Below are 9596 nucleotides of genomic sequence, written 5' to 3' on the forward strand. Positions count from 1 at the left end.
TTGTCAGGAAATCCCACAAAATGAGCCATGGGTATCGTCATGCCTTGGCCACACTGGGTGGTTTAAACAACAGAAATGTATTTCTCCTCATTCTGGAGACTGGAAGTCCAAGATCAAGGTGTCAACAGTGTGGCTTTCTTCTGAGGGTTGTGAGGGGAAATCTGGTACAAGCCTTTCTCTTTGTCTTGTCGATGGCCATGCCTGTATCCACATGGCCATCTGCCATCTCTGGCTGTCTCAAGTTTCCCCTTTTTATAAGAACACCAGTCACACTGAGTTAGGGCCCACCCTATTTCAGCTTGATTACCTCTGTAAAGCTCCTATCTCCAAATAAGGTCACACTCTGAGGTTCTGGGATTTAAGACTTCAACATATGAGTCTGGGGAAGGGACATAATTCAACCCATTAGTAAGGTAAGATGGATGTCAAGTGAAGTCTGGTGGCTTGAAAAACATCTGCTGCTCGGATGGCCAGGAATGCTATGCAGAAACTCTTGCTGTGAGAATAGCCTCAGCCTGTCCTTCGATTTAACTTGAACCCCTTGGAAGTAAGGGATGAGGAGGAGAAGGAGGAAGGGTGCCCAAACACAGGGCCATCCCTGGGGCTCTGAAGGCACCCTGTTATAATATGTATTTACTTAGCATTAGTGAAACTATTTAAGTCTCAAATACTTAAGACTATACTCACTATGTGCTGGGCACTAACCACTTTATCAATATTCATGTAGTTCACCTAGCAACCAAGTGAGGTAGACTTTATTAATATCCCCATTTTACAGATGAGAGAACTGAGGCAAAGCGAGGTTAAATAACTTTCCCAAAGTTACACAGCGAGGCTGTGGCAGGGCTGGGCTTTGAAGCCAAGCAGTGTTAAGTCCCGGCTTCCAACCCACGCTCTGAAGAACCTCTGGGGAGGCTCAGGTATTTCGCCCCGCAAGAAGCATTGCCTGCCATCTGTCCTGTGCTTTCTGTCCTAGATGAGTACGAAGTGGACTGGAGCAACGCTTCTTCCTCGACCTCAGGGTCCAGCACCCCTTCGGCCGACAAAGAGAAGAGCTGGCTCTACACGCTGGATCCCATCCTCATCACCATCATTGCCATGAGCTCGCTGGGCGTCCTCCTGGGGGCCACATGCGCCGGGCTGCTGCTCTACTGCACCTGCTCCTACTCGGGCCTGAGCTCCCGCAGCTGCACCACGCTGGAGAACTACAACTTCGAGCTCTACGACGGCCTCAAGCACAAGGTCAAGATGAACCACCAGAAGTGCTGCTCCGAGGCATGACGGATTGCACCCAAATCGCATCTGACGTTTCATTCCAGCGAGAGGGGCTAGTGAAGATTACAATTTTTCTCCCCTTTGGAAACTGAATGCCATAATCTCGATCAAACTGATCCAGAATTACCGAAGGCGTGGGCAGGACAGGCGGGCAAGTGGAGGGAGGAGGGAGATGCAGCCTCCTTGCGGGGGAGGGGTGTCACGACCCACCTAGCACCGCGGGGGGACCGAGTCATTGCTGGGACAAAGACGGGAGCTCATCTCTTTGGGGTCACAGTTCTCTTTCGTTTGTGAGTTTGTTATTATTATTAATTATTATTATATTTTATTTCTTTGGTCTGTGAGCAACTCGAAGGGCAGAAGAGAATGACTTTTCTACCGTAGAAGCAGAGGGGGTCGTTATTCTCTGCTTTCTGTTTCTAATCAACACTTGAAAAGCAAAGGGTCTTTTCACACTTTCCACCTTTAGGGGAAAAAACTCACAATACAAGCCGTGCAGCTTATCCCGTCTCCTGATCTTCTCCTGACTTATGGGATCTGCGGTGGCGAAGGCCCTGCCGCCGACCCTGCGCGCTGCCGTGCCCAGTCCTAGCATTTACATGGGATGTCGTTGCCTTTAGCTTTTTTTATCCAGGGGAAAATTGCCATTTTAGGGTCAGCACGAACAGTTCTTTCCTACATGTGATTTAAAACAAACCAGAAAGGAAACTTCACACGTCAAAATCCGCGGAAGCACCTCCATGTGAGACGTGGACGAGCCTTAAGGAGTTTTGAATAGGAGCCATTCGGACCAGGACTTATGGCTGTGGGGCTCCTTGCGGGGCCTCTGGGGGTGGTTCTGCTTCCCGCCCCCCTCCTTGTTCTCCTAAGACATGGATACATGCACACACATTCATGCACACACCCCCACATTTGTCTCTAAGCCCCAGGAAAGGCCTCGTTTGATAGTCTCAAAGGTGGGGTGGGGAGACACAGGCTGTTTTCTCTGTCGGTGCCAGGTGCCTGGTGCACACCAGGTGGAAAAGGGGCAGTGAAGGGGGAAAAAAAGTCCAGCCCCTGATGGTGTGATGGCAAAGGCTGAGCAGACCGTACAGAGAATCTTGATGAGTCAGCCTCTCCAGGAGTAAACATTGATCTCTCCTTGGGGTTACGGCCACCACCTCCACCTTTCAGGAGAGGGGGCCAGGAGGTCAGGGTGTCTCGCCGGAAGTCTGCAAGCACTGTGAACCAAAACGCTGGCAACCCTGTCTGAACCCCAGAGAGACTGATGTTCTCTCACACACATACACGCACCAATTTATGTGTTTTTTTTATTAAGTGCCTTGAAAAAGTGAAGAAAAATGTATTTTCCCTCTATGTCGAAATCAGTGAATATCATACAAGTTAAGGCATTCCTCCTTCCCTAACCCCAGGGGCTCCCCGCCCAGCTCCCCCACCTCACCGCTGACCTACTAATGGAATGAGCCCGCTGCCCAAGTGGTCGTCATTGCCCAGATGACTCTCAACTGCTCCAAAGGGGCCGCATCAGGAATGGATGAACCTGTGTGAAGGATAGGATTGTCCGCGTCAAGATCCAAATCTGATTTTGTAGTGATGCCTAAGGTTTACCTGTGTGCTGGTTGAAACTCTACCAGCGTGCCCAGCCTATCGCATAAACTGTCCGACCATTTTTGCTGCTATGGTCACCCCAATCTCATGTGTCTCGTGCCCAGGTGAAAGGGGGAGGGTGAATGGGGCTGGCAGTTTCCTGTGTTAACTCATGGAAATGCTGGTTCACATGGGAACGTCACCATGTTTTGTGTGCAGAGAGGGAGACTCATGCCAACAGCTATTTATTCCTACGTGTGTGTGTCTGTGCCGCCTTTGAGTTCTCTGTATCTACTGTGTATGTGAATGGTCACGTGGGACTCAGTGGTGTTGTTGTGACTTTGACTCTGACCGAGGGCCTGAGTTAACTGCTGATCTCAGCACTCGCTGGCACCGTGGTAGTTAGAGGTGAAAAGTAAAGCCGTCAAGCCCGAGGGCTTAGCTTTAGGCCCACCCTGAGCTGGGCGCAGAGCAGAAGCAAGTGTTTAAGTAGCCTACCCTCCTCTTCGCCTTCCCGTGTAGCTCCGTGTTCAGGAAGCTAGCAAGTCCTGGGGATTTCCAGGAGCAGCCTACCGAAAAAGAGAAGTTCAGACGTCTTCTCTGGGGGTCTGGCTGTCTCATGCCCAATGGACCGTGTTACAGCTCCCCAAAGACCAGCCCTGTCTCCAGCCTGCAGTTCACCTCTAAGTTACGTACAACTCAGCCTGCATCCCTCTGTATCCATGTTCTCCGTGAAGCCCCAGGCGGGCCCTGAATGCTGAACAAAAGCAGGCTCCCCAGGGCTGCGTGTAGATACCTCACCAATGCTGGAGGCTGGTCTCTGGCGAGACAGAAAGATAGTGGGCCCTGATTATAACTTGGCCAGAGGGCACCCTGGTGCATTTGTCGTCTCCATCGGCAGGTGGGCTGGCTGACCCGTCTCCTTAAGTCATTCCCTTTGGGAAACCCAACTCACAGTATTGATCTCCTTTTTTGCCTTGTACTGACTGACACATTACCTCCACGCTCTCCCGGACTAGACGGGCCACAGGGCCAAGGTTGCTTTCTCTCTTAGGTGGGAATGAGGAGTTGACAGGGATGAGGGTCCAAGGAATGAGCATGAATGGCAAGAAAACAAGGGGAGAAGTTAAGCCATCACACAGGTTAACTTTTCCAGGGTTTGCAGTTAAAGGTATTTGACCATTTGCTGGCTGAGCCAGATCACGGGAACTTGAGAGCTTTTACTGTGATTCTTCAATGTAAAAATTAAACAAACAACAATGTCAAACTGTGTTTATATGATTTGTATAAAGCCTTTTTAAGATTACTATTTAAATAAACATTATACCAGAGATATTTTGTTGAGTGTTTTTTACTGGAGACAAAGAGACTTGGGGTGACCAAATCATCCCAGCTTGCCCAAGACTTTCCTAAAAGTCCCGTGTTCCCAAAATCCCTCCACCTCAGCAAACCAGGATGCTTGGTCACTCTCCTGGGACAATGTTTCTCAACATTTTCATGGGGAATTAATAGGGTGATTGGTTGGCTTTTATAAAATAAAAATATGATGGAGATGGGTAATGGGCTACCTGTCCAATAGGGTTATTTTAACTCAAAGGCTTGCCTGGTCGATTTCCAAGACTGTTATCCCTACAAACAGACCTCTCAACGGTAGACCAGGAAAGGCCTCGCTATGCAGGTGATAGTTAAGCTGAAACCGGAAGGGATGAGGAGTCAGCTAAGCAAAGTGCCTGGGAAAAGCTTTCACGTGGAAGGAACAGCATACAGAGAGGCTGCTGTGGGGACATCTGCTGTGCTCCTGGGAACACAGAGGCGGGGACCAGATAAGCTCTTGCAAGGCACAGGGAGAAGGCTCTGTTTGATCTGCATCACTCCCTGGCCTTCCTTAATGTATGCAGAGAACAGCTCCCCACTTCCCATCCCTGTTCCTCACTGGCCCAGAAGGTCACCAGAGTCAGATTTCTGCAACTTCCCTCTCTGCCCTCGCTGTGATCTTTGTAATATCACGCGTCTCCTGAGATCCCTGCTTCTATTGTATTCCTGACCCTCGCAACAATAACAGAGGGTAAAATGAAAAGCAAATTCTACTTTCCTTTAGTTGAGCTTTGGGGTATTTTTAAAGCCCTAGTAAACTAATAATATCTCCTGGTCTCTAGCCCTCTAGTGTTTACATAAGATCTCTCTCTCTCTTTTTTTTTCTTTCCTTATCTGTATCCTTCTGGAAATGTTTATTCAATGCTCAGGGGAGGCAGTGAAATGAAGTTGAAATAGGCCCATCCTTGAGGGAAACAGGGCCCATCTGGGTGCCACGGTGCCTTTGCCCCCGCAACGCTGGTGGCGGTGATGGAGCCCGGGAGGGGAGCGTGAAGAGGCAATGGAAAGATGAGTGTGTTCCCATTCTCCCAAGCTTCAGCCTCTAACCCCAGGCTGAGCTAAATAAAACTCCTGGGGAAAATATTTCCCCCGGGGGATAGGGTGTGAGATGAGGGGGTGATGATCAAAATATGAAATGCTACCTACCTCAGAGCTCCCTCTGTCCACCTCTGGACTTCACAGAAACTTTTTTTTTTAATGGGGCGTGTGTGCCTTTGAGCACTACACATTTGTACAATTTTTTAAATCCTCATCGGAGGATATGTTTTACACTGATTTCTAGGGAGAGTGGAAGGGAGTGGTAGGGGGAGAGAGAGAAACATCAATTGGTTGCCTCTCCCACATGCCTCCTACCCGGGCCAGGAATCGAACCTGCAACCCAGGCATGTGCCCTTGACTGGGAACAGAACCCATGACCTTTCAGTGCTTGAGCCAGTGTTCCAACTACTGAGCTACACCCGCCAGGACCGTCATGGTACCTTTAATGCCCGTTCCCATCAGCAAAACAGGAAGGTTTCTAAGAAGTGTAAGGACTGAGGCAGAGGCTCGCTTGCCCTTGAATTCCCATCTCTCAGAATTCCCAAGCCCCAAAGCCAGCTCCCTACCGGCAAAGGCTGGTCCTCCTCAGTCCTTCATTTTCTTGGCGACCTTGAGAGGAGCTCTTGGAGGAAGGACATGCCTGAACACCAGGGTGAGAGACCACTAGGGAGCCCTGAGCCAAGTCATTCTTGCAGCCTATCCAGCGAATGACGCCTGATCCTCTCTCCCCTGCCTGCAAACCCCATAGGACAACTGCGCGCAGGCCCGCTGTTGGTGCTATGAGAGAAAGACCTTCAGCTGCTCTAGCCTGTCCTCAGCACTCCACCTGCCCGCTGGCCCCAGGTGAGCGGGGCCCTCTCTCCGCAGAGGATCCAGCCTGAGCAGGCCCACACAGATGTAAAGCCCTGACCTGAGGGCCAGCCCTTGTACACACAGAGGCACCCAGCACAGCCCTGCACCAGCAGAGAAGTACAGCCCGGGCCAGGGACTTGGGTGCTCGGTTCTGGGCTCCTCACCATAACAGCAGGCCCGAGAGCTGTGGTCAGGTATGAACCCTCCTCTAGCCCAATTCAAACGACCTCAAGAGCCTGCCCCCCTCCCCCCCACTCCCAAACCCTGCTCCCTCCACCCCAGGCCTCTGGGAATCAGCAGCAGAGCCAGGTTGCCGCGGCTTGGAGCACAGCTCTGCTAATAAATCTCCATCCTGCAGCCCAGACTGCCTCCGCTGGGACCTGAGCACCGCGTCCTGAGTGCCCGCTGGCTGCCCGGCTGCACTGCCAAGCCCCACACATAACCACCCTGTGGGCTTGACTCCAGAGCCAGGCAGGCGGCCTTTCTGGACCGGCTTTCTCTCTTCCCTGTTTTTCTCCTCCGGCCTCCTCATCTCACCTCTTCTTGAGCAGTTACATTTCTATTCCCAGCCAACTGCTTTTAAATCTTGTGGAAGTTCAAAGAAAGCTTGTGAGGGTTTTGAAACCCACCAATGCTCCTTTGCCCTTGAACTTGAACATGCTGAGGAGGTGGGAGAGCCCTAGTCCCAGAGCTTGGGGGAACCAGGGTTCTCGGTTCTGCCTCTTGTTCTGTGACCTTGGGAAGGTTGTGCACATCTTGGCTTTCCCACCTCTACAGTGGGCATTGGGCTAAATCAATTTTGAGCCCTGAGCTCAGACAGCTCAGCTGCTGCAGTAGTTCTGCTTGGTTGTCTGAATCTGTGTCAGACACTCAGGGAGGGAAAGCTCCTGGTCCCGAGTTCTCTCGGGCTCCCTTCTGCAGAGAAGCCAGGAGCACACCCTTGGGCTTGATTCTATGGGGGAGCGGGCCCAAATCCAAGCTCTCTCTCTCAGCACTCATAGCTATTTACATAGATATTGATGTGCTTATTTGTCTATCTCCTACTAGCTCTTGAGGGAAGAATGTATGCATGATTTCATTCATATCCTCAACATATTTTACATTAAATGCCTACTATGTGCCTTGCTAGATACTAGGAAACAATAAGCGTAACAGATGTGGTCCCTGCCTTCAGAGAGCTTACAATCTAGAGAGAAGAGACTTTGGTGAGTCCAATAACCGCACAACTCTGTCATAACCATCACGGCGGGAGCCATAAAGTGAAGAGTAGAGAGCTGTGAGTGCGGGAGCGGATTGGGCTAGCCACCACTGAGCATCATGTCCAATGGAGCTGAAACCTCAGGGTGAGTCAGATGACTGGGACAGGCAGGAGGGAGAGCATGGTGGACAGAAAGGGCAGCACATGCAAGGATTGGAGGTAGAGGGAAACCTGGCAGCAGCAAAAGTGGGGGTTAAGGACAAGCACCTCATTCACTATTGTATAGGAGCCCCCAATGCATAACTGGCATTTACTGGGCAAGCACATAAACATTAGTTGAATGAATGAATGACATCTAAATTCCCCTTCTTTATAGTATTAAGCTGCCCAGTTTGTACAAACTAAAAGGTAATAGTGTTAGTTCTTCCTAATCACTACCTGTGCTTCCCTATAGTGAAACATGTGGAAATCTCCTAGAGTCTGAACTGAGAAAGTATGCCCACAAGTTCCAACATGGAGATGGGTTTTATTCGTTTCTGTGTAAAATTATAATTTTATGATAAACTAGAGGTCTAGTGCATGAAATTTGTGCACAGAAGGGGGGTGGGTCCCTCAGCCCAGCCTGCACCCTCTCGCAATCTGGGACCTACCGGGGGATGTCTGACTGCCAGATTAGGCCTGATCACACGGACATCCCTCTCGCAATCTGGGACTGCTGGCTCCTAACCGCTTGCCTGCCTGCCTGATTTTGCTCCTAAAACTCAAGCTTCTTATTTTTTTATTTTTAATATTTACATTTCTTCTTTATTTTTATTTTAAAATTCAAGCTTCTTGAGAACATGAGGCATTTAATATTATTCCATATTCCTTACAGAGAGCTAAGCATGGTAAACACAGCAAATACTTAATACTTATGGGCTTCTATACAAACACTTTCCAACCAGGAATGTTTTAATGGGCAGTCTCCAAAAACTTGAACTGGAAAGCCTAAAAGTAGAGTGCTCAGATTTCAGGCATCAGGTGCTATTAGCAGGATTTCTATCCCAATTAAACTCTAATTCTGAGCTCTCAACAGTAGACAAACTGCCTTTCACTATCTCCAAAGTTGTGTGTGTGTGTGTGTGTGTGTGTGTGTGTGTGTGTGTGTGTGTGTGTTTGCAAAATAGAGATTTATTTATTAAGAATTATTTAGTGCTTGCATAAAAATCACCAGTTGTTCCTCACTGGGTTTTTAACACACATGAATTCTTTGGGAGTCCCTCTATTCACCCCAACACTTTCAAAATACAGCTCTTGAAGGGTCCCAGGTTTGATTCTGGTCAAGGGCACATGCCTGGGTTGCAGGCTCAATCCCCAGTGGGAGGCATGCAAGAGGCAGTTGATCAATGATTCTCTCTCATCATTGGTATTTCTATCTCTCTCTCCCTCTTCCTACCTCTCTGAAATCAATAAAAATATATTTTAAAAAATACAGCTCTTGTTAGTGCCAGGAGGGACAGTTAAGGCAGCGAGGTGTTTCCTTGGGTCTCAGCATCTGGAGGGCTTGTGGTCTCCCCTCTGAGAGAATACACATGTAGGTAGTTTCTTAGGTGGTGTAGGCTGTCCCTAAAGAAAATACTTATGCAGAAGAATGCAAATTCAATCATCTGTGGTCAGTTACTCATACCTGACAGCTTTAAAATAAAGTCCCCTTGGTCAAGGTCATCAAAGGCTTGCTGGTTGTTTTCAACTATAAAAAACTGTCTGGAAAAAGACAGAAGGAAAGAGCGGGGTCTATAATGACAGCACTGTGACGCTGGGCTGTGCAACCACAGGAGAGCACACAGCAGTCTGCTTTTAAAAAAATCCTGTATAATTTCAAATCAGACTCCTCATGGTCTGTACACAACCTGAAACATCACTGCACAGATCCTCATTTTTAAAATGAGGTGTATGACAGGACTTCCCCAGGATCACATACCACGTGGGGGGATAAGGACAGAAAACCCTAGGACTTGACTTATTAGCAACATTAACTGATTTTTATCACACTGAAATGAAGGCAGTCAGTCTGTGCTGCCATGAAATTAAAAGGTGATTGAGAAGTAGGGTGGTTATTTATTGCTCTGTTAGGATAGACCCCAAAAATGACTTTTCAGAAGCCAGGGCTGTCCCCTGCAACCCCAGCCAGACTCTGGACTGCTCTGGGGGACGCAGGCCAAGGCGGCCTGCCAGCTTGCTTCGCAGTGATTCTGGCTTGTCTGTTTCTGGGAGTGCCGGCCACTGGGCATGC

At 49.2% G+C, this 9596-nt stretch overlaps 1 protein-coding gene across 6 annotated transcripts in view; it reads left to right on the plus strand.

The window, feature by feature from the left end:
• The window catches only part of NRP2 (neuropilin 2), a 120281-nt gene extending 116086 nt beyond the window's left edge, over positions 1 to 4195 (plus strand). For 3 of the 6 annotated variants that reach the window (XM_036318967.1, XM_036318963.1, XM_036318964.1), the window contains one exon: positions 977 to 4195. In XM_036318967.1, the coding sequence (XP_036174860.1) occupies positions 977 to 1281 (305 nt within the window). In that variant the 3' untranslated portion in view covers positions 1282 to 4195. The remainder of the gene's footprint in view (positions 1 to 976) is intronic. The other 3 variants (XM_036318968.1, XM_036318969.1, XR_004969205.1) reach the window with 2 other exon arrangements.
• Positions 4196 to 9596: the final 5401 nt, after the last annotated feature.

The sequence above is a fragment of the Myotis myotis genome, unplaced genomic scaffold (assembly GCF_014108235.1).
Source record: "Myotis myotis isolate mMyoMyo1 unplaced genomic scaffold, mMyoMyo1.p scaffold_m19_p_8, whole genome shotgun sequence".
Lineage (NCBI taxonomy): Eukaryota > Metazoa > Chordata > Mammalia > Chiroptera > Vespertilionidae > Myotis > Myotis myotis.